Here is a 25,584-nt window from a genome sequence, read left to right on the forward strand (position 1 = left end):
TAAGGACAATAATAGTTAAAGTAAAATTTTATTTTTAAGATTAAAAACAGTGGATATTATTTACATGAATTATAATGTGGTAAATGATGTTTAATTCAAAGTTTGCTTATTGGCAGGAAGTCATGGGTAAAAGTTATTTGGTCCATTGATCAATAAATGGCTCTGGGTTTTGTGTAGTGCTAGGTCACTTGCATTTTCAGTGGCTTTTGAATAAAGGAGCTATGAATCAAGATAATATAAGAATTGACTTTGTTGACAGCGAGGAAACGCATAATTTTCATTGACGAGTCCCTATCAATGGACTCATCTGTTTGGCAACAAAGAGATAAATGGGATTCAGTCAGAAGAATGAAATTGTAAGTTTAAGGCAGACATAGGAAGTAAGAGAATAGACAGGAAAGCAGTGGTCCAAGTTCAAGGAAGGAGTGCTTATTTACAGATCCTCAATGGTAGTAGGACAAGTGGGTAAGTTTGTTGCAGTGCATTAACAATATTTCACTAGCCAATAGAATGTAAACCCAGAGAGGGTAATTTTCAAAGCATATTAAGCCATAACAAAGTATGAAAAAGGATCTAGTGCTTTCCTGGCACATATATGATGAATAAACTCTTCTCAGGCTTCAAGCCGGGTACAGGTATCAATAATAACCGATGTTTCGATGACAAACTCTGTCATCGTCTTCAGAGATGATGCCTGGGCATGTCTGGTCTAATGGTATTTATACCCCTATATTCCTTCCCTCCTGATTGGTTAGTCCTCATCCAATCAGGTTTCCACTCTCCCACCTTGTTACAATTGAATTCCAGTCCGTACTTGGACTGTGATCTTGAAGATGGCAGTTTGTCATTGAAACATGAGAATCCTGAGAAGAGTTAATTTGTCCTAACAAAACATATTAGCTGGGACCTAAGTAATGAACATTTCTGGCCACTACATTACAGGAAAAAACAATACCACATAGAATTGTACACAACGGGAATTCTGCAGATGCTGGAAATTCAAGCAACACACAAGCTGGGGAATGCAGCAGGCCAGGCAGCATCTCTAGGAAGAGGTACAGTCGACGTTTCAGGCCGAGACCCTTCGTCAGGACCCTCCTGACGAAGGGTCTCAGCCTGAAACATCGACTGTACCTCTTCTGAGAGATGCTGCCTGGCCTGATGCCACATAGAATTGTACATGAATTTTGAGAATGTTGCTATTGCTGCATGTTGAGGAAAGATCGAGTGGGGTATTACATTAAAACTTGGAACCAGATGTAGATCACAACTAATGTGTAACTTGGCTCCATTTATCTACTCCAGGACAGTGTATCTCTAGTACTCCACTACCAATTTAATCGACAATCTCAATAGCCTTCTGACTGAAGTGAGGTCACTACAGTTTCTTCATGTCACTGCAGAATCTCCTATGTCTTGAGTTTTAAATTTGTGATTCCTGCTTCTGGTGTTCCCTCTTTCAGCCCAACACCCCTCCCTCCCCACACCCTTGCACCCACCACCACCAGAGAAGATACATAACTACTGTCAAATCAATTGTATTAACAACATCATGGGAGGTTTGTCTGTTATTTTTGTTATTGTTCCTAGTAGTTATAAAACAAAATTTGAGTTGTTTTTTCCTTCCACTGAATTGAGCTTGGTAGCAGTTTGCTTAAATATTAATGATGGCAAAAAAAAGCTGTGTTATCTCAGTTAGATTAACTTGGAGGTCTGGTAGAAACTTGCACCAACTAGAAGACTCCCAGCTGCAGGCTTTTTAACACCATGTTTGAATCCCAGAGTCTCATTTAGCACAGAGTCATGCTCAAACTAACAATAACCACAGGGTTCAGGAACTGAATCACTGAGTACCATATGTCCCTTCCATTTGGGGCACTGAATGCATCCCAGTTATTTTATTTGTGCCATCAAGCAAGTTACTAAAAAAATTAGTAATGCTTATTGAACTCGTATTTCAACTTGATCTTTCAGCATGTGTATTTAATAATAAATGATTAATAGAAATTTGCTTTATGTATTGGCTTTTAGGAAAATATTTTTCAAGTTTGTCTGGGTTTTCATTGTCTGGCACAGTTTAATCTTGGAAGGCAACACCCCTCTAATTTGCAGGCCATGTAGCATATTCCATCAGTAGCCAAGAGAGAGAGCTATTGGACAACTTGCTCCCATCCTGATACAAGGATATTTTGAAGTCAGCCACAAAGGGCCGAATTAAAGTGACTCAACCATGACCTTAAGGATTTTAATTCTATTTTTCTTGTGTGCAAGTTCATCACAATGGTCATAACTATCTTGGCAGCAGCTAACCACCTGGACCAACTAATTATAGAAATTGCATTGCACTATTTTAAATTGAGGACTTTTTTATAATATGACAGAAACATTGGAAAATAAAAACAGTTGTAAGCCACTTGAACTTTCAGTCTTGCTCTTCCATTCAAGATAATCATGGTGGGTGCTATACTTTGTCATCATATTCTTGTTTATTCTCTATTCACTTTGACCTGTCTTTAAAAAAAATAGTAACTCCAACAACCTGTTATCTATCTGATTTGGAAATCCCAATGGTTCAGTATTTGACTCACTGGGAAATGTATACCTTGTTTCATTCCCCCTTGCCAGATCCCAGTTTCCTCCCCTTCTTAAAATTGCCAGGTTGCACAAATAAATTATAATATTGTATGGCTTTTAAAAAGTAAATTTAAAATGAGTTGAGATAAAGTAATCAAGGGATGTACAGAAACACAGTTGTATTTGAATGGGCAACATATTCTCGAGTACAAAATAAATAAATTTTTTTCTGCATCATTGCCTATTGAATATTGTTCAAATTACACATTATCTCCTGTTTATTAGATTAATATGGTGTGTTTCTGTTTCAGTTTCTTTGCTTTCTATTGATATCCAAAATTAAGCATAAACCATTATACCAGTATTTTCAGCGTATCTATTGGTTACAAATTGGTCCTACTTTTACATATGTCCATAAGTGAAAAAATGTCCTTACAAACACATGGTTATATGGGTGGTCTGAGGTACATGGAACTGGTTCTAGAGATGGAGGCAGTTGGTTCTGATTTCCTTTCAAACTTTAAGATGAGTTAGATTGAACTGCTGTTCTTTTTTCAAAAAAAAAATTCTTTGTGGCATTGAATACTCTCATTGACACCTTTTATAAGCCTTGGTATATCTTGCCAAACTTTCAGATTTTTTTCTGCCTCCAATCCTTTTGTAGTGATTCTCTTTTCAGGTTGCGAGGCTTCAATTTAGTCATTTTCCTTTTCTAACAGTTGTTTTTCCAGTTCCATAGTCTTCATTGTATAACTCTTCATGAGATTCAAGCCATTCAGTGATGTCATGTTCATTAATATCATACTCAAGTTGATTACCAAGGGCTTCCACTTCCTCCTTATCATGTATCATCTCTTGAAATCTTCAGAAATCATGAATAAAATTAATACATAGTTTCTATCATTCATACTTGTCTACTTTACCCCAGCCCAAAAATCTGTAGTATTTTTACCATGTTGTATGACTTCCACAATTCCCTTAGAGTCTTTCTTTCTGCTGCATCAGTTACATACATAGCTTGAGAAAATGTCTGATGTTGGTAATGTGCTTTAAAAATTCATTTATTCCTTGATCTATTGGTTGTTGTATTTGGTGGTAAGTATACAACCTTCCAATCTTCCAAAAATGTAGGTTGCCTGGGGTAATTTTTGAGAACCAGTGAAATCTTGAATAGCGAATTCTTAGAAACAGTATCTCTCAAGATTCAAGATTGTTTATTGTCATCCTTTAGTGCAGGGGTCCCCAACCTTTTTTGCACTGCGGACCTGTTTAATATTGACAATATTCTTGCGGACCAGCTAACCGGGGGTGGGGGGTGGGTAGGGTTGCCAACGGACAAGAGTAGCAGTCAAATACGTTGTGTTTACCCAGAGAAAGACTACAATGACCATGAAACCTCGCGCAGGCACCAGTGCGCATGCGTGACCTGCAGATGCCTGTACCTGCTGATTTTTTTCCCTGCATATCATTTTTGGCGATTCTGTTCCAGGGGGTGGTGGGGGGAATTAATCACGACCGGAATATAGTTGATAAGTCAACTATAAGTCACTTATAAATGGCTAATACACTCAATTTCGTTTCTAAAAGAGTTTATCTAAAGAAATTTAATATTAAACACACAGCACATATTTTCCTCGCATGAATATAGTGATAAGTCAATTATTAGGGGAGCTTGAAGTAAGTGTTGAACGAACTTCCAGTAGAAGTGGTAGAGGCAGGTTTGATATTATCATTTAAAGAAGAATTGGATAGGTATATGGACAGGAAAGGAATGGAGGGTTATTGGCTGAGTGCAAGTCAGTGGGACTAAGTGAGAGTAGCATTCGGCACGGACTAGGAGGGCTGAGATGGCCTGTTTCCGTGCTGTAATTGTTATATGATTATATAAGTAAGTCAATAGCATCATAACATTTTAAGTAACGTTTGGATATTAAACACACAGCACATATTTTCCCCGTATGAACATACAGAATCATTGCAACACACCAATATCACTGAATCAGTGGGAGCCCTGGGCTTGTTTTCCTGCAACAAGACGGTCCCATCAAGGGGTGATGGGAGATAGCGATACTTGAAGGGGGTTCCTTATGTCCAGTCTATTTCGCAATTTAGTTTTCGTTGCATTCATTGCAGAAAACTCCGCTTCGCAGAAAAATGTTGGAAATGGAAGCATCGTTTTTAGTGCATTCGTGGCTATCTCAGGATATTTAGCCTTGACTTTGATCCAGAATGCCGACAGAGATGTTATGTCAAACATACCTTTCAGCCCGCCGTCATTTGCAAGCTCAAGGAGTTGATCTCCTTCCCACGCTGACATGGATGACGCGTGGGTAATGACCCGGCATGCGTAATGGCTCAATAGTGGGCTTGACAGGGAATGAGGAGAGGTGCAGCTGACTCATATTGCCAAATCATATCGTTTCCTCGCGGCCCGGTAGCTCATGCTTTGTGGCCCGGTGGTTGGGGACCGCTGCTTTAGTACACGAGTTTAAAGGAGAACAAAATACAGGTTTCCCCCGCCATCCGAAGGTAGAGCGTTCCTATGAAATGGTTCGTAAGCCGAAATGTCATAAAGCAAAGAAGCAATTACCATTTATTTATATGGGAAAATTTTGTGAGCGTTCGCAGACTCAAAAATAACCTACCAAATCATGCCAAATAACACATAAAACCTAAAATAACAGTAACGTATAGTAAAAGCAGGAATGATATGATAAATACACAGCCTATATAAAGTAGAAATACTTCTCTACAACGATTGCCTGCACAGATCTCCGTAGCGAAAATCTCACGCAAACGCTGTTGGCATAAATGCACTCTCCAGTAACCTTTAAGCTATGAAGCTGCCAAATCTACCAAATAACACGTAAAAATACACAGCCTATATAAAGTAGAAATAATGTATGTACAGTCTAGTATCACTTACCGGAATTGGGAAAACAGCGCCGAGCACACTGATGATGGTGTATTAGACTGAGTTGTCGCAGGTTGGGTGGTGCAGTGGTCCCCACCCTCCGGGCCGCTGACCCAATACATTGACGCGGAGAATGCAGTGGTAGCCGGGAGGCACACAGCACATCTTTAAGAGAAAAGCCAAAATAAACACGTTAATTAATTAGGTGCTGCCCGGCACGTAAATGTCGGCGCAGATCAGAGGCGATTGCTGATTGCATCGCCTCTGATCTGGGCCGACAATTATGTGCTAGGCGGCACCTAATTAATTAGCATGTTTATTTTGGCTTTTTTCTTAAAGATATGCTGTGTGCCTCCCGGCTACTGTTGCATTCTCCACGAATTGGTACAGTATCTGTCTGGGGCCTGGGGGTTGGCGTGGTGGGACACGGGGGTGTCATCTCGTCGTCGATCAGGGCAGGCAGCTCATCTTCTCCTATGACTGCCCGCCTCGATGTCGAAGGTCGAGGTTTGTCATCTGCTGTGGCTGATGTGGAAGGCTTGTTTGTCTGCTGAGCCTCGTGCATTTTTCTATCATACAGTTGTTTGTAAGCACTCAAACTGTCTTGCAAATATCCCCAAAACCTACGTACCCTTTCAAAATTAAAGTCGTACTTTATCATTGCAGCGAAAATCTCACGCAGTTGCTTCACTTTTGCTACTGCATTTGGTTTTGATTGTTATCCTTTCCTCTTCCAATTGCGCCAGCTCTTCATCTATCAGTTCTTGGTCATGGGATGACAAAACATCTTCAACATCACCTTCGTCAACTCCCACAAGCCAAACTCACTTTGTCCTTGCTTCGTTCACCGCGGTCGAAACGCTTAATTATGTCTAGTTTTACGCTAAGTGTAACACCCTTTCAAGCCCTTTCAGGCTTTTCCGACACCTTAGAACTCATCTTGCAAACGGCTGCTCACAGGCACGTGTTTAAGAAATGCCATTCCGAATTCGGGGAGAGCAGCTGCTCAGGGAGCACGCTGCCTTTTATCGCGCGCTGATTTTTTATCATGCGCTGCCTTTCTTCGTAACAGTGAAAATACCTTCTGAAAGCGAAAACTGGGTACTAATGTAGGTCTTTCGTAACAGTGAGGTTTTGTAAAGCGAACATTCGAAAAGCGGGGGACACCTATACTTGAAGAATGACAATAAACAATCTTGATTCATGTGGAGAGGAAGGCTGTTCAGAAGAAACAGAATGGTTCATAAACAACAGGAATTCTGCAGATGCTGGAAATTCAAAAACACATATAAAAGTTGCTGGTGAACGCAGCAGGCCAGGCAGCATCTCTAGGAAGAGGTGCAGTCGACGTTTCAGGCCGAGACCCTTCGTCAGGACTAACTAAGAATGGTTCATAAGTCAGTCTTCATAAAATGCCAAAGTCACTCAAACTTTTCATTTGGACTTCCAAATAACTGGAATGAATGTCTTCCAAATTCCTTAAAGAACTAACGGGTTCGTAAATGGCGAAATAAGCAAAGACTTAAGCTTGAAATCTATAAGCACATTTCCACCAAGCAGTAGGGACCTCTCGTTTTTTCCTTTATATCCTGGAGTATTATTTTCCTCATTGAAGTATATTATGAATATGTTTCCAACGTAATCCAATCTTGTCCAAATTAAGGGCTTGTTTGGCACAATAACATTCTGCCAAACTTTCTGAGATAAAGTAGCAGGAAGTGAATTCTCTGCAGTGTGGTCAGTACTTGCTGCTTTGCCTTCCACGTTCCTGTTACACAAATTAGACTTTGCTTTAAATATGTTAAACCACAGTCCAGTTGAGAAAAAATTTTCACTTGTTTAATGTAGCGTGGTGCTTGCATTGGGGTTTGATGTAGTGTGATACCTAGACTGGTATTGAAAAGAATTGCAAACACTGCTCTCAATATGGATGATATCTCTTTGCCCTCATAAATGCTGCTTGATGTGCTGATTTTCTCCAGCGTATTGTACTTCTCTGACAATGAATGGGTGGCAGGAAACTTGAGTTATCAATTGTAATCATTTGCACTGTGCACATAGGAAACTGCCATTTGTAGGAACAAACTTAAGAACATATTGGAGTTTGGAAGTTATGTGCACTTGTCATTATGGGATATTTGTAGGCCTGTGTCTTTCTGAGCACAATAGGATTTCAGTACACCTGAAACTCAATCTTATCAGGATCTTTATTGGCTAATCTTATAAAAAGATCAAGTACTGGTAGGGAAGCTCTTTTGAATTGGTGGAGAATTTTTTTACCTACAAACTAATTTAGGATAAGATATGGATTGTGGAAAAGCTTATTTATATTGCTTAGCCTGAAAGCTACAGCTGGTTTTATAGCTTGAAGCACCGGATTTGTGCTTGGGCCAAATTGAATGCCTGTGTGCATGAGCTATGGATGTATAAAACAGTTCATTAATTTGCCTGTTGAGATTGAAGAGATTTGTTTGTGGAATTACTCTTGTGTATATATCGTTTTTTAAAATCTAAGCATCAAGCTAATGTTTGTTATCCATCTCAAATTGTACTTGAGAATGTGGTAATGGGCTACATTCGTGAATTGTGGAATTGGTTGCTTTCAGTGTTGAGGTGAAGAAGGCATTGTTTTTTATTTGTACGATATCATTTGGTAATCTTTCATTATATAATGCATCACTGTATATTTTTGGGAGAGCAACTTTCTAAAAGTATGAGAGAAACTAGTGCTGGTACACTTGAACCTACTTGCCTTGGATATTTATTTCTGCAGTCATGTACCACAGCAGAAGAGCCTTTACCTGGAGGAATGCTAATTTTGCTTCTCCTAACCCTAATATGAATTTTGAACAGTTCATGACTTTTGCATAGATAAGCATTTTTGTGCAAAACTACAGTTTTGCTGATCTTTTATATAATTTAACTGCATTCTATTTGTAATTCTTTACCAGAAGTGCCTCTAAATTACACATTTCTAATCATTTCAGCTCCTCCTGTAATAGTCAAAAAATAGGGATGATGTTCACAATTCCGAAAGCTAGATATCTGCACTTTCCCTTTTTCATCTGACTCATTTACTGCCTCATTTATGTTCAAGAACAGGGTATGCTTAATGGCATCAGTGGTTAGTTATATTTCCAAAAAGTTGATAGAATAAGTTTGTGACAGAGCAGTACACTGTCTATTTAGTAGAAAATTATACATTATGGATTATTTTCCAATTAATTTAGAAATAATTAGACTTGAGTATTTTCTTTCTTTTTTTATCTTTACAATTGCTTTTTTTAAAACTAATTGTGAGTTTTGCTTGTTGTGAAGGTGTATAATGACAGTCAAGCCAAATTCAGTTTTTTAGCGGATTCTTTGAGAATGAACTGGAATGGTTATTTATTTCCACAAATCCACCCTGGATGTGAGTCATTTTCTGGATGAGGTTATCAAATTATGGACCAAGTCTGTTAATACAACTTTATTTACCTGGTATATAAGAGTTCTGACATATTTTAACAAGTTGAACTTAAGCTCCAAAAGTTTTACTACTTTTCAGCCCTGTGAAAAGTTACAGGTGTAACAGCACGGTCCAATTTTGAAAGATGCAGCTTACCCAGCTTTAAATTTTTTTTCATGGAAAATGAAATTGGGCATCATGCTCTACTTGCAGGGATTAGTTACCTCAGCGCAGTTGCTAAGTATCTTATTTTTTTTGGTAGGAGAATATATCAAAAACTGGAGACCAAGGTACTTTCTATTGAAGACTGATGGATCCTTCATAGGATACAAGGAGAAACCGCAAGATGCAGATTTACCATACCCTTTGAATAACTTCTCAGTGGCAAGTAAGTCTTGAACAGTTGTTTTTTTTAGTTTTCCTGATGCTCACAGTAATATCTCAATGTGATTTTCTTTTTTTAATTCCAGTGCTCTGAGCTATTATTTTTAACATAACTTGATTTCTGTTAATGTAATGACTTGAAAGTCTGGAGGGTGGTTCTATATGGTAGAGTTCGCAGAAGGGCCTGTTTCTGTACTGTACAACACTATGAATGTATAAATTCATAGTTAAAGACGGTGCGTCTATTGGACAGAACATTTCAGTATTCTTGCAACAATGTGTGTGAAATAGGAAGGAAAAGGAAGGGAAGGCACTTAAATTTGCCAGACTACTTGTCAAATGATGGAGTGTTATTCCATTGAGCAATAAAATTGTTTTTTAACTGTAAGGGAGATCATGATTTTCAAATGTAGTATGAACAAAAATTGCAACTAGTTGAATATTAACTTGATATTTCCTAATCCAAATGTTTAGTTTCATATATACTTGTTAAGCCTTGTAACCTCAGTTCACATGAAGTTCATTTTGTACTTGATTTCCTTTGACTCTTTCTGCGCATTCAGCTATCTTTATTTCTTCAGTTATGGCAACTGAAGGTGGTTAATCTTAGGATGTGAATATCAAGATAACTACAAAAGCTGGAAATACAAAATAAAGGAAAGACTCAACAGATTTGGACACACCTGTAAGAAGAGAAACAAAGCTAACGTTTCAAGTCAAAGACATACCATCAGAACTAGAAAGGACACAAAATAAACTTAAACTGCAGAGCGGGTGGAAACTGGGTGACCATGAGAATCGAGGTTATGAGGCCAGTAAGTCAATGGGAGAAGTTAGAGTGAGAACTTTATAGACAATAGAATGTGGGAATTACAAAATGCAGAACAGAAAGAAATGCCAAGCGCTTCAAGCTGAGTGTGACCTCCGCTCCCAGAGAGAGGAGAAAGGCAATATAGGGAAGGATGTGGGGTGAGGAGGGTGGAGAGAAACAAGCTGAACCAATATCATAAAATGGATGATTGTTGCAGACACAAATCAAATTTTCTATCAGACCATAAGACCATAGGAATAGAATTAAGCCATTTCCCCATTGAGGCTGCTCTGTCATTCAATCATGTCTGATCCTTTTTCCCCCTCCCCAGCCCCACTACCTGGCCTTCTCCCTGTAACCTTTGATGCCGTGTCTCATCAAGAACCTGTCAAGCTCTGCCTTAAATACACTCAGTGACCTGGCCTCCACAGATGCCTGTGGTAAGAAATTCCACAAATTCACCACCCTCTGGCTATAGAAATTTCTCTGCTTCTGTTTTAAATGGGCACCCCTCTATCCTGAAGCTGTGCCCTCTTGTCCTAAACTCCCCCATCACGGGAAACTTCCTTTCCACATCTACCTGGTCTAGGCCGTTGAACATTTGAAAGGTGAGATCTTGCCCCACCCCATCCTTCTAAATTCCAGTGCGTACAGACCCAGAGCTATCAAACATTCCTTGTATGATAACCCTTTCATTGCCGGAGTCATCTCTCCTCTAGTCCCTCTCCAATGTCAACACGTCTTTTCTTCCACAAGGAGCCTAAAACTGTCACAATACTCAAGGTGGGACCTTACCAGTGCCCCATAAAGCCTCAGCATCACATCCCTGCTCTTGTATTCCTGACCTCTTGTATTTGCCTTCCTTACCGCTAAGTCTACCTGCAAGTTAACGTTTAGGGTACTGGGCACAAGGACTCCCAGGTCCCTTTGCATCTTAGATTTTTGAATTTTACTCCAGTTTAGAAAATAATCTGCACATTTATTTCTACCACCAAAGTGCGTGACCATGCATTTTCTAACATTGTATTTAATTTGCCACTTTCTTGCCCATTCTCCTAATCTGTCTAAGTCCTTCTGCAGCCTGCCTGTTTCCTCAACACTACCTGCCCCTCCACCGATCTTCGTATCATCTGCAAACTTGGCAACAAAGCCATCTATTCTATCATCTAGATCATTGATATAAAGGATAAAAAAAAGTGATCCCAACACCACTAGTCACTGGCAGCGAACCAGAAAAAGGAATCTTATTCCCACTCGGTGCCTCCTACCAATCAGCCAATGCCTCTGTTTCTTTTGAACAGATCATACCTCCCCCAGAAGAGATTCCAATGATCCAAGAACCTGAAGCCCTGTCCCCTGCACCAGCTTCTCAGCCATGCATTAATTTGCCACATCATCCTGTTTCTACAGTCACTGGTGTGTGGCACAGGCAGCAATCCAGAAATTACTAGCCGGGAGGTCTTGCTTCTTGGCTTTCTACTAGCTCTCTAAATTCTCTTTTCAGGACCTCTTTGCATTTCCTTCCTATGTCATTAGTACCAATATGTGCCAAGGCACCTGTCTGCTCTTTTTCCCTCTCCAAAATGTTGTAGACGCAATACAAGACATCCCTGACCCAAGCACCTGGGAGGTAATATCCCATTCAGGTGTCCCATTCACGTTCATGGATCTCCTGCCTGTTCCCCTGACTATCGAGTCCCTGATCACTACTGCTCTTCTCTTCTTCCTCTTTCCCTTCTGCACTGCGGACCTATGCTCAGTGCCAGTAATCCAGTCTCCGTAGGATTCTCCTGGGAGGTCATCCTCCCACCCCCAACAAAATTATCCAAAATAGTACACTTATTTTTGAGTGGAATGGCCCAGTGGTGCACCACTTCCCTGTAACTCTGATCAATTAGCTCCTCACTCTGCTGTACAAGCTGAAGGTCATCCAGCTGCTGCTCCAGATCCGTAACAGTCTTCAAGGAGCTGCAGCTGGATGCACCACGCAGATGTAGTTCCCTGGGTGACTCTGGGTCTCTCAGGACTCCAACATCTGGCATGAAGAACACACAAATAGCTATGTACTACACCAAGTACAGTAAGGGGGGGGGGGAAAAAAGGAAAGCTTTGCAGAAACTTAATCAGAGCTAACACCTCTTTTGAGCGGAAGCCTCCATTAAGCCAAAGCCTGGCATTCCTACTTTCACCACTGACCTGCTCCCAACAGTGGCTGCCCCACTTGTCCCTTCTGTACTTTTAAACAAGCTTTGCTGATCTGATAGAAACCTTGTCACTGTGGCCTGCTCCTGTTGCTGATTGGGTCGCCAGAATGAATCCAGGGGATCAATGTGCTTGAATGCAGGATAAAGTGCTGTTTCTCAAGTATTCTTTGGGCCTTGTAACCGTGCGGGAGGCCAGATTAATAGGCCAGAGTGGGATGGAGAATTAAAGTATCAGGTAACAGAAAGGTCAAGGTCCCCCCCTGCAGTCTAAATACCTGTGTTCTGCAGAGCCAATATACTTGAATGATTTCTCCACTGTAAAGGAGAACCCATTGTGAATATTAATTGCAGTTCATGAGTCCACAGTTGGGAGTGTTGTGTGTAGTTCTGGTTACCACTCTAAGCAGAATGTGCTGGAGGAGGTTCAGAGGAAATTCATCAGTATATTGTTTGGATTGAAGGAATTTAGTTATAGGAAAAGATTATATTGGCTGGCGTGTTTTCCCGGGGTGGCAAGAGGCTAATTGGGTGAACTTGTTCTGCCCCCTCTCGAAGAGCTGAATGATATAAGATTGAGAGACATAGGCAGGGTAAATGGTCAAAATCTTTCTCCCAGTCAAAAAAACAAGGCATAGTTTTAAGGTGAGAGGAATTTGTTCAGACAATGACGTTTGCAAAGTACTTATAGAGGAAGTGGTGGAATCAGATGCAATACTACATTCAAGAAGCATATAGAGAGGCTCTTGTTTAGGTTAGGCAAAGAAGGATAGAACATACATAGAATAGTACAGCACAGTACAGGCCCTTCAGCCCACAATGTTGTGTTGACCCTTAAATCCTGCCCCCCCCCATATAACCGCTCACCTTAAATTCCTCCATATACCTGTCTAGTAGTCTCTTAAATTTAACTAGTTTATCTGCCTCCACCACTGACTCAGGCAGTGCATTCCACGCACCAATCACTCTCTGAGTAAAAAAGCCTTCCTCTAATATCCCCTTTGAACTTCTCAACCCTTACCTTAAAGCCATGTCCTCTTGTATTGAGCAGTGGTGCCCTGGGGAAGAGGCACTGGCTGTCCACTCTATCTATTCCTCTTAATATCTTGTATACTTCTATCATGTCTCCTCTCATCCTCCTTCTCTCCAAAGAGTAAAGCCCTAGCTCCCTTAATCTCTGATCATAATGCATATTCTCTAAACCAGGCAGCATCCTGGTAAATCTCCTCTGTACCCTTTCCAATGCTTCCACATCCTTCCTACAGTGAGGCGACTAGAACTGGACACAGTACTCCAAGTGTGGCCTAACCAGAGTTTTTTAGAGCTCCATCATTACCTCGCGACTCTTAAACTCTGTCCCTCAACTTATGAACACTAATACCCCATAAACTGTCTTAACTACCCTATCTACCTGTGAGGCAACTTTCAGGGATCTGTGGATATGTACCCCCAGATCCCTCTGCTCCTCCACACTACCAAGTACCCTGTCGTTTACTTTGTACTCTGCCTTGGAGTTTGTCCTTCCAAAGTGTACCACCTCACACTTCTCCGGTTTGAACTCCGGGATATAGTACTAATACTGGTAGATGGGATTAGTTTCTGTGCTGTACAACTCTGTGACTCTGGCTTTTTCCTTTGTTACTTTGCCAGTTGCCATCATATGACATTTGATTTTTAACTTCATCCTGTTCACTTTATCTAGGGTCTTAATAATTTTAAAAACTTGTTTCAGAAACTATCTTTGGGAGGGGAGGAGAAGATGGTGGTGCAATGCAGCGCGCGCGGCCGCTCCGAAATGATATCGGTATTTGTTAAGTAGGTACCGTGCACAATCCTGATTTGATGGAGATGGACGTGAAAAGCATGGAGGAACAGCTGGAGAAACTTCTGAAATGCCTGCTTTGCTGCCGCTGCTACTGTGCGATCGAGAATCTTCAGAGGGGGGAAGGCCCCAAATCCTCGGCTTTGCTTATTGCCTTTTGCCGGGGCAGGGGTTGAAGCGCTCTGCAGAGATGGTGCTCGGTGTCAGAGGGCTGACCAGAGGCTCGAAATCTAATCTAATCTAATCTTGTCTTCCTGTTCCTGCCATGACCTTGTTCAGTGCTGAATCGGACATGAAGAGCTGGGTGTCCTCTGTCTTTTCCCTAGATGTGACTAAGCAAAGTCGATCATAACTTTCTTGCTGACTCTTGTGCCTCTATGTTCAGAATAAATTATAAAATAAATCAGGTGTGTATTTTGAATCGCATTATCTCCCTCCTTGAATTGCATTAAATTTCATCATCCACATGTCCACTTATTCCTTCAGCATTTTGATGTCTCTTTTAATCTGCTGCTATCCTCTTGATAGTTGACTATTCTACCAATTCATTTGTCATTGTTTTCAGGGCACAATTCCAGAGTTTACAATGTACTAACCCCTGAGAAATACCATATTATATGTCCATATTTCATGATCTATAAGGAGGTAATGGGCTCATTGAATCAATGCCAGCTCACGGAGGAATCTCATTCCCTCACACATTTTCACAGTCAATTATACTCTGCAAATCCCCATACATTCTATTGCCTACTTACATTGGCCAATTGGTTACCTACCCACATAGCTTTGGGAGGAAACTCAACATGTCATAAGAAGAACCTGAAAATTTAATGCAGTTTATGCTAAGTGCAAGACTGAACTGGGTTATTGGAGTTGTGAGGCAGCAGCTCTCCAGCGACATCTTTGTGCTGTCCCAATGACACCATGGTGTACTTCCTTTCAGTTCAAAAACCTTGTTCACCATTGGTCTCTGTCTAAGTTTTTTTTTCATTTAGAAGTACAGAGGGAGCAGGTCTTTGTGGCCCTTCGAGCTGCATCGCAGCAACCCCAAATTAAACTCTACTCCATCACAGGATAACTTACCTATTAACCAATTAACCTACTAACCAGTACATCTTTGGAATGAAAACCGGAGCACCCAGAGGAAACACGCATATTCCAAAGGGAGACTATACAAACTCCTTACAGATGATGGCAGAATTGAACTCCGAACTCTGACACCCCAAGCTGTCATAGTCTCGCTAACTGCTACACTATTATAGCACCCACAAAGCAGATTTTCCTTCCATTTTGTAATTGTATTTTATTCTATGGGCTTCCACTTTAAGAGGCACTAACAGATTTTTTAAATATAAAAATTAAGAACAACTGCAGATGCTGGAAATCTGAAATAGAACAGAAAATGCGGGACATGCTCTTCAGGTCATGTCAGCTCTGTAGGAAGGGAAATGGAGGCAATGCTTCAGATTAAAGACGGTTCATCAAACTTAAGCTTACCCTACTCCCTCAGATGTATCCTGACCTGCTGTGTATTTCCAGTATTTTCTGTTTCATTTCATGAAAGTATTCTGTTCATCGCATTAACTGCCTTTTCCTGTTATCAACCTGAAAGACTGTCAAGTTGATGAAAACTTGCCAGTAACTAATCCTTGCTGTCTTTCTCTAATCAATCTATTTGTGACTGCTACTTCTGTCCCAGATGAATAAAGTTTCCCCATAACCAGGATTTTTTAAACATTGATCTGTCATTGCTAGGTTTATCATTTATGACATGGTACAAGATATGATCTTTATTTCTCATGCACCATGCTTGTGTCACTACATGTTTAGAGAATTGTGTTCAATGCCTTCATAATTTTTATGGTTGCCTTGCTGAACATGATATGATGCATTCCATCAGGATAAAGTGACTAATTCACTTTATGTACAGCTAGCCTTTCTGCTACCTCCTCTTTATATATTTTCTATAGGAGATGTTATAGAGTATATACAGTATGGTGCCCTTGATGGTCTGTAGTTCTGAAAGGAGGTGTTCTGATTCTGTAGCTGATTGATAATGGTAGATGCCAATCAAGAGGTTTTCTTGCCCATATTTGACAAGTCACAAAGCTTTTTATTTTAATGTATTTTGTTAAATGTTGAACCTGTCAAATTGAATAATACCCTGATTCCTATGTCATGTTAACTTCATCTTTGCAAGAACTTTCTTCTGTTATATTGTGGGAAGAAAATAATTCTTTAAAGTATTTGTGAGAGAGAGGGAGATTTTAACAAATCTTTTTCTGTGGTGCTGTTTGGAGAATTCCTCTTCCACTTTGACCTATTTGTTGTGTGACCTCTTGTACTGTTACAATAAAGCAGCATCTCATATTTTGTTTGGACGTATTGTAGCTTTCTGAAATCAATAATGAAATTGCACAACCTCAAGTAGCTTGATTTTGCTGTATCGGTTGTATTACCTCAGTGCTAAAATTAGCCCAGTCTGTTTATTTTTCCCTTTTATTCCTTCTAGTAATGAAGGTCATGTCCAGCCTGACCTGCTGGGCATTATTTCTGCTGTACATTTGCAACTCTTGCATTCTTTTGTTTGTTTATAACTTACCTCCACGGACAAGCCAGTATAACTTGTTCAGAGACATCAGCCTTGTAATCTTTTGTGCAGTTCTGATGAAGGAACTTCAACCTTAAATATTAACTGTTGCTCTTTCTAAAGATGCCGCTTGCCTGCTGAGTATATTCTATTCCCAAACAAGAGAAAATCTCCAGATGCTGGAAATCCAAGCAACATACACAAAATGCTAGAGGAACTCAGCAGGCCAGGCAGCATCTGTGGAAAAGAGTGCATTCGATGTTTTGGGTTGAGAACCTTCGTTAGAACTGGAGCAAAAAGCAGATGAGGCAGAGTTATGTACGGGGTCTTTCTTTTGTTACATTTAAAATGGCGACTTTGTTATGTTAATCTGGGGAATGCGGCTTTGTTGTGCTTTAACGCTGAAGAGAGTTTGCGCTAGCAGTTTGTTTACTTTAAAATGAGATAACAGGGTTCTATTAGCCAATGGGTGGTTATGTATCGTTTTGTTTTCGGATGCCATGCTGTATGATATGACTGTGGACTGAGTTTTGGCGGGAAGTCGGAGGAGAGACGAGGAGGACCGTGGACGTGTGGAGAGGCTCCGGTCGATCACTCAGGGTGGTCCCGAGCCGTGAGTCGACGGAATTCGAGTGGTCGTCTGAAGTCGAATTGAGCTCCAACGTAGCGTGCGAAGAACTTGGACTTTGATAAGTGTTGGTGCCTTTTTTTTCATTACTTTCCTCTCTGTATCAAATGTATATTAATGTCATAGAATTAGTAATATCTATAAAGTGTATTTGTTAAAATTTACTGGGTGTGCTGGTTGATGATTATGTTTGTGATTGATTCGGGCGGCAACCGACCCTGTGGGGAGTGTTGAGGCGGGTGCTGGGCTGGATTTCCCCTAGACATACACGAGCTAATATAACTGAACGTTACAGTTAAAAGATGGGGGTGGGTGGGGGAGGAGGGCGAAACACAAGGTGATAGGTGAAACGGGGGGGGGGTGTGAAGTAAAGAGCTGGGAAGTTGATTGATGAAAGATACAGGGCAGATGAAGGGGGAATGTAATAGGAGAGTACAGAAGGTCATGGAAGAAAGAAAAGGGGGAGGACCACCAGAGGAGGTGATGGGCAGGTCTGGAGATAAGATGAGAGAGGAAATACAGAATGGTGGGGTGAGGAGCATTACTGGAAGTTTGAGAAATTGATGTTCATTACATCAGGTTGGAGGCCATCCAGGTGTTGCTCCTCCAACCTGAGTGTGGCCTTATTGCGACAGTGGAGGAGGCCATGGACTAACATGTTGGAATAGGAAGTGGAATTAAAATGGGTGGCTACTGGGAGATCCTGCTTTTTCTGGTGGGTGGAGCGTAGGTGTTAAGTAAAACAGTCTCCCAATCTATGTCGGGTCTCACCGATATACAGGAGGCCACACTGGGAGCACCAGATACAGTAGATGACCCCAACAGACTCTTTGGTGAAGTGTCGCCTCACCTCCAAGGACTGTTTGGTGTTGAATGGTAGTGAGGGAAGGAGGTGTAAGGGAGCTGTAGCAAGGACAAGTGCCAGGTGGGAGATCAGTGGGGAGGGATGAATGGACAAGGGATTCACGTAGGGAGTGATCCTTGCAGAAAGTAGGGGGAGGGAAGGACGTACTTGCTGGTGGGATCCTATTGGAGATGGCAGAAGTTGCAGAGAATTATGTGCTGGGCGTGCAGGCTGGTGGGATTGAAGGTGAGGACAAGAGGAACCCTATCTATTCCTGTTGGGCTGACAGGAGGATGGGGTGAGGGCAAACATGCACAAAATGGAAGAGATGCGGTTGAGGGCAGTGTTGATGGTGGAGGAAGGGAGGCCCCTTTCTGTGAGGAAGGAGGACATCTCCTTCGTTCTGGAATGAGAAGCCTCATCCTGAGAGCAGATGCGGTGGAGACAGAGGAAACTATTGTTATTTTTCATTCACAGCATCTGTAAGTTTTTAAATTTCCTGATAGAAACTACAGCATAGAAACAGGCCTTTTGGCCCTTCTTGGCTGTGCCAAACCATTTTCTGCCTAGTCCCACTGACCTGCACACGGACCATATTCCTCCATACACCTCCCATCCATATATCTGTCCAATTTATTCTTAAATGTTAAAAAAGAACCCACATTTACCACCTCGTCTGGCAGCTCATTCCATACTCCCACCACTCTCTGTGTGAAGAAGCCCCCCCTAATGTTCCCTTTAAACTTTTCCCCCCTCACCCTTAACCCATGTCCTCTGGTTTTTTTTCTCCCCTTGCCTCAGTGGAAGAAGCCTGCTTGCATTTACTCTATCAATACCCATCATAATTTTATATACCTCTATCAAATCTCCCCTCATTCTTCTACGCTCCAGGGAATAAAGTCCTAACCTATTCAACCTTTCTCTGTAACTGAGTTTCTCAGGTCCCGGCAACATCCTTGTAAACCTTCTCTGCATTCTTTCAACCTTATTTATATCCTTCCTGTAATTTGGTGACCAAAACTGAACACAATACTCCAGATTCGGCCTCACCAATGCCTTATATGACCTCATCATAACATTCCAGCTCTTATACTCAATACTTTGATTAATAAAGGCCAATGTACCAAAAGCTCTCTTTACGACCCTATCTACCTGTGATGTCACCTTTAGGGAATTTTGTATCTGTATTCCCAGATCCCTCTGTTCCACTGCACTCCTTACCATTAACTCTGTATGTTCTACCTTGGATTGTCCTTCCAACATGCAATACCTCACACTTGCCTGTATTAAACTCCATCTGCCATTTTTCAGCCCATTTTTCCAGCTGGTCCAAGTCCCTCTGCGGGCTCTGAAAACCTTCCTCACTGTCCACTACACCTCCAATCTTTGTATCATCAGCAAATTTGCTGATCCAATTTACCACATTATCATCCAGATCATTGATATAGATGACAAATAACAATAGACCCAGCACTGATCCCTGTGGCACACCACTAGTCACAGGCCTCCACTCGGAGAAGCAATTCTCTACTACCACTCTTTGGCTTCTTCCATTGAGCCAATGTCTAATCCAATTTACCACTCCTCCATGTATACCTAGCGACTGAATTTTCCTAACTAACCTTCCATGCGGGACCTTGTCAAAGGCCTTACTGAAGTCCATGTAGACAATATCCACTGCTTTCCCTTCATCCACTTTCCTGGTAACCTCCTCGAAAAACTCCAGTAGATTGGTCAAACATGACCTACCACGCACAAAGCCATGTTGACTCTCCCTAATAAGTCCCTGTCTATCCAAATGCTTGTAGATTCTGTCTCTTAGTACTCCCTCCAATAACTTACCTACTACCAACGTTAAACTTACTGGCCTATAATTTCCCAGATTACTTTTCAATCCTTTTTTAAACAACGGAACAACATAAGCCACTCTCCAATCCTCCGGCACCTCACCTGTAGACAGCGACATTTTAAATATTTCTGCCAGGGCCCCTGCAATTTCAACACTAGTCTCCTTCAAGGTCCGAGGGAACACCCTGTCAGGTCCCGGGGATTTATCCACTTTAATTTTCCTCAAGACAGCAAGCACCTTCTCCTTTTCGATCTGTACAGTTTCCATGATCTCACTACTTGATTCCCTCATTTCCATAGACTTCATTCCAGTTTCCTTAGTAAATACAGACGCAAAAAACCTATTTAAGATCGCCCCCATTTCCTTTGGTTCCGCACATAGCCGACCACTCTGATCTTCAAGAGGACCAACTTTATCTCTTACAATCCTTTTACTCTTAATATACCTGTAAAAGCTCTTTGGATTATCCTTCACTTTGACTGCCAAGGCAACCTCATGTCTTCTTTTAGCCCTCCTGATTTCTTTCTTAAGTATTTTCTTGCACTTCCTATACTCCTCAAGCACCTTATTTACTCCCTGCTTCTTATACATGTCATACAACTCCCTCTTCTTCTTTATCAGAGTTGCAATATCCCTTGAGAACCAAGGTTCCTTATTCCTATTCACTTTGCCTTTAATCCTGACAGGAACATACAAATTCTGCACTCTCAGAATTTCTCCTTTGAAAGCTTCCCACCTACCGATCACATCCTTGCCAAAGAACAGCCTGTCCCAATCCACGCTTTTTAGATCCTTTCTCATTTCTTCAAGTTTGGCCTTCTTCCAGTTAAGAACCTCAACCCTAGGACCAGATCTATCCTTGTCCATGATCAAGTTGAAACTAATGGTGTTATGAACACTGGAACCAAAGTGCTCCCCTACACAGACTTCTGTCACTTGTCATAACTCGTTTCCTAACAGGAGATCCAATATTGCATCCCCTCTAGTTGGTCCCTCTATATATTGATTTGGAAAACTTTCCTGAACACATTTTACAAACTCTAAACCATCTAGACCCCTAACAGTATGGGAGACCCAATCAATATATGGAAAATTAAAATCCCCTACCACCACAACTTTATGTTTCCTGCAGTTGCCTGCTATCTCTCTGCAGATCTGCTCTTCCAATTCTCGTTGACTCTTGGGTGGTCTGTAATACAATCCCACTAATGTGGCCATACCTTTCCTGTTTCTCAGCTCCACCCATAAGGACTCAGTAGACAAGCCCTCTAATCTGTCCGGCCTGAGCACTGCTGTAATATTTTCCCTAACAATCAATGCTACTCCCCCACCTTTCATTCCTCTGCCTCGATCACATCTGAAACATCGGAACCCTGGAATATTAAGCTGCCAGTCCTGCCCCTCCTGTAGCCAAGTTTCACTAATTGCTATAACGTCATAATTCCACGTGTCAATCCATGCCCTCAACTCATCCGCCTTCCCCGCAATACTCCTAGCATTGAAATATATACACCTCAGAAGATTTTTACCACCACTCACAACCTTTCTATTAGCGGATTTGCTTGAACTTTTAACATCATTTATTTTCACCCCAGCCACACTGTCAGCTCTGGCACTCTGGTTCCCATTCCCCTGCAAATCTAGTTTAAAGCCTCCCCAATAGCATTAATAAACCTCCTTGAAAGGATATTGGTCCCCCTGTAGTTCAAGTGTAACCCGTCTCTCTTGTACAGGTCCCACCTGCCCCAGAAGAGGTCCCAATTATCCTGAAATCTGAAACCCTGCTCCCTACACCAGTTCCTCAGCCACTTGTTCATCCTCCAGAGCATCCTATTCCTACCCTCACTGGCATGTAGCACAGGTAGCAATCCTGAGATTACCACCCTTGAGGTCCTGCTTTTCAACTTCCTATCAAGCCCTCTATACTCATTCTCCAGGACCTCCTCACTCTTCCTTGCTATGTCATTGGTACCGATGTGCACCACGACATCTGGCTGATCAGTCATGCAATCAATCAGAGACATCCTTGACCTTGGCACCCGGGAGGCAACAAACCATCCTGGATTCTCTGTCACGAGCACAGAAACTCCTATCTGCACCTCTAACTATCGAGTCCCCTATCACTACCGCTCTCCTCTTTTCCCCCCTCCCTTCTGCACTGCAGAGCTGGACTCAGTGCCAGAGATCCGGCTACTGCAGCTTGTCCCAGGTAAGTCATCCCCCCCCAACAGTATCCAATGCGGTATACTTGTTGAGGGGAATGGCCACAGGGGAACCCTGCTCTGCCTGCCCTTTCCTCTTCCCTCGCCTGACAGTGACCCAATTTCCTGTCCTCTGCTCCTTTGGTGTAACTATCTCCCTGTAGCTACTATCTATAATCTCCTCATTCTCCCGAATGATCCGCAGGTCATCCAGCTCCTGCTCCAGTTCCCTAACGCCGTTTGTTAGGAGCTGCAGCTGGATGCACTTCTTGCAGGTGTCATTGTCAGGGACACCGGAGGGCTCCCTAACTTCCCACATCCTGCAAGAGGAGCATTCCAACATCCTGCCTGGCATTCTCTCTACGCTAGACAATCTGAATAAAAAACTTACCAGAACCTACCCTGGCCTCTGCCTGTTCCTGCCGAAGCCTGTTGAGCCAAAACCGTCCCACTCTGACTCAGTCTACTCCGACGATGGCCGCTACAACGATAGCCGCTGTATACGGTGGTCTGCTTTTTAAACTTTGGCGCGCTACGTCACGCGCCTGCGCAGTGCAGACCCTTCTCCCCGAGCAGTGTTTAAGAAAAAAAAACACGACTTTTTCTACCTGAATTCTTCCACTCTCTTCTTCAGCTGCTTGCTTCGACTGAAACAAGATGAAGGGTCCCAGCCCAAAGAGTTGATTGTTTATTCCTCTACTGAAATGCTGCCTGACTTGCTGAGTTCCTCCAGCGTTTTGTCTTATAGAGTCATGGAACAATACTGCTCAAGATTTCCAGCATTTGCAGAATCTCATGTGTTCTGTTTATTTATCTGATTACAGACTGTTATCCAGTCCTACTCTTAAAATTAGTGACTTGGTTGAACAGAATCTTGCTTCTGTCCATTATATTGCTTGTTAGAATAATCCCAGCTGTTTGTAAGGTGATTGATAGAAAGGGAAGAAAGGTTTTGTATACAAAATTTCAACACATATATTCAGAAAAAGTGGAAATTTAACTTCAACCAACATATATTTACGGCAAACAGACCTCACTTTTGAGTAAATCTGAATAAGTTATCAAGCTTTCTCTTGCAAATGGTTTGAAGTATTACGGTAGAAAATTTTTAAGTTCATATTATTCATAACAGATATCTCAAGTGATTTTATTGCATGGTGTAATGCAGATACTGGTTATTTGTTGTGTTTACATGCTCGTAAAAAATAATTATGCTTCTGATCATTTTATTTTCTGAAATTCCTGCAGTAGCTCTTTTTCAATTTACATTATGTACTGTATTATATTATACATTCTTATCAGATGAGTGAAGAATCAAAAATTAGGTGTTATGGAGAATAATGTGGACAAGCGTAAGTTGTTGTATTTTGGGAAGTTATTTGGAAGAGGAAAGTACAGACATCATAAGCTGAAGGGCCTATTCCTCTGCTGCACTTTACTGTTTTAGATGTTAGGACTTTCAGAAACATTGATATCCAGAGGAATCTTTGGATGCAAATCCACAATTCCTTGTGAAAATAACAATACAAGTAGATAGACACAAAATGCTAGAGGAACTTGGCACGTCAGGCAGCATCTATGGAAATGAATAAAGAATCACCCAAAATGTTGACTGTTTATTCATTTCCATAGATGCTGTCTGACTTGCTGAGTTCCTCCAGCATCTGCAAAATTTCTCATGTTATTAGTACAAGTAAAATGGTAAGCAATAGTGTCTAAGAATTTGTACAGCATATTTGTGTGCTGTTGGGATGGTGAGAAGAAAAGTCGGGAAGTCATGCTGCAGCTGTATGAAACTTAAGTTAGTGCTCATTTGGAATGTTGTGTGCAGTACTGGTTGCTGCATTATCAGATGTGGAGGCTTTGAAGAGAGTGCAGAAGAGGTAATTGAAGTCTAATGATAAGTCAGCATGGTTTCTGTTAAAGGGAAATCTTGTCCATCAAATCTGTTGGAGTTCTTTGAGGAAGTAACAAATGGGGTTGACAAAAGCGAGGCAGTGGATGTCACCCACTTGGATTTTCAGATGGCGTCTAATAAGGTGGCACACATGAGGCTGCTTAACAAGATAAAATCCTCTGACATTACAGGAAAGATACTGGCATGGACAGCAGAATGGCTGACAGGCAGGAGGCAGCGAGTAGGGATAAAAGCAGCCTTTTCTGGTTGGCGGCTGGTGACTAGTGTTCCTCAGATCAATATTGGGACTGCTGCTTTTCACAATGTCAATGATTCTGATAATGGAATTGATGACTTTGTGGCAAAGTTTACAAATGATACGAAGATAGGTGGAGGGTTAGGTATTGGCGAGGAAGCAATGTGATTGCAGCAGGAGTTGGACAAATTGGAAGAATGGGCATAAAGGTGGCAGATGGAATACAGTGTTGGGAAATGTATGATAACACATTTTGGTAAAAGGAACAACAGTGCAGACTATTATCTAATTGGGGAGAAGGTTCAAATTTCAGAGATGCAGTGGGATTTAGGAGCCCTCGTGCAAAACTGTGGGAAGGTTAATTTAGAGGTTAAGTCTGTGGTAAAGAAGGCAAGTGCAGTGTTGCTGTTTTATTTCAAGGGGAGTAGAATATAAAAGCAAGGAGATGATGCTCAGCCTTTAAGGCACTTGTCAGGCTGCACTTGGAATATTGTCAACAGTTTTGAACCCCGTATCTAATAAAGTATGTGCTGTCATTGGAGAGAGTCCAGGAGAGGTTCATGAGGATGATTCTGGGAATGAAGGGGTTAACATATGAAGATTGTTAGGCAGCTTTGGGCCTGTACAGAATTTAGAATGAATGCTAACATTGCACTTGCCTTCTTCACCACAGACTCAACCTGTAAATTAACCTTTAGAGAATCCTGCACAAGGACTTCTAAGACCTTTGCGCTTCAGATTTTTGTACTTTCTCTCAATTTAGAAAGTAGTCAACCCTTTCATTTCATCTACCAAAGTGCATGACCATACACTTCCCAACACTGTATTCCATCTTCCACTTCTTTGCCCATTCTCCTAATCTGTTTGCCTTTCTATAGCCTCTATTACCTCAAAACTACCAGCCCCTTCACCTGTCTTCATATAGTCTGAAACAAAGCCATCAATTTCATCATCCACATCATTGACATATAACGAAAAAAGAATTGGTCCCAACGCAGACCCCTATGGAACACCATTAGTCACCAGCAGCCAGCCAGGAAAGGCTTCCTTTGTTCCCACTCTGCCTCCTGCCAGCCAGCCACTGCTTTATCCATGATGGAATCTTTCCTGTAATACCATGGGCTTGTACCTTGTTAAGCAGCCTCATGTGTGACACCTCGTCAAA

The 25,584-nt window shown here is 41.6% G+C and overlaps 1 protein-coding gene across 2 annotated transcripts in view; it reads left to right on the top strand.

Annotated features, from left to right (window-relative positions):
• The window catches only part of akt3a (v-akt murine thymoma viral oncogene homolog 3a), a 502,171-nt gene that overhangs the window by 227,582 nt on the left and 249,005 nt on the right, over window positions 1–25,584 (top strand). For both annotated transcript variants that reach the window (XM_063055500.1, XM_063055501.1), the window contains exon 3: window positions 9,199–9,324. In XM_063055500.1, the coding sequence (XP_062911570.1) occupies window positions 9,199–9,324 (126 nt within the window). The remainder of the gene's footprint in view (window positions 1–9,198; window positions 9,325–25,584) is intronic.

The sequence above is a fragment of the Mobula hypostoma genome, chromosome 8 (assembly GCF_963921235.1).
Source record: "Mobula hypostoma chromosome 8, sMobHyp1.1, whole genome shotgun sequence".
Lineage (NCBI taxonomy): Eukaryota > Metazoa > Chordata > Chondrichthyes > Myliobatiformes > Myliobatidae > Mobula > Mobula hypostoma.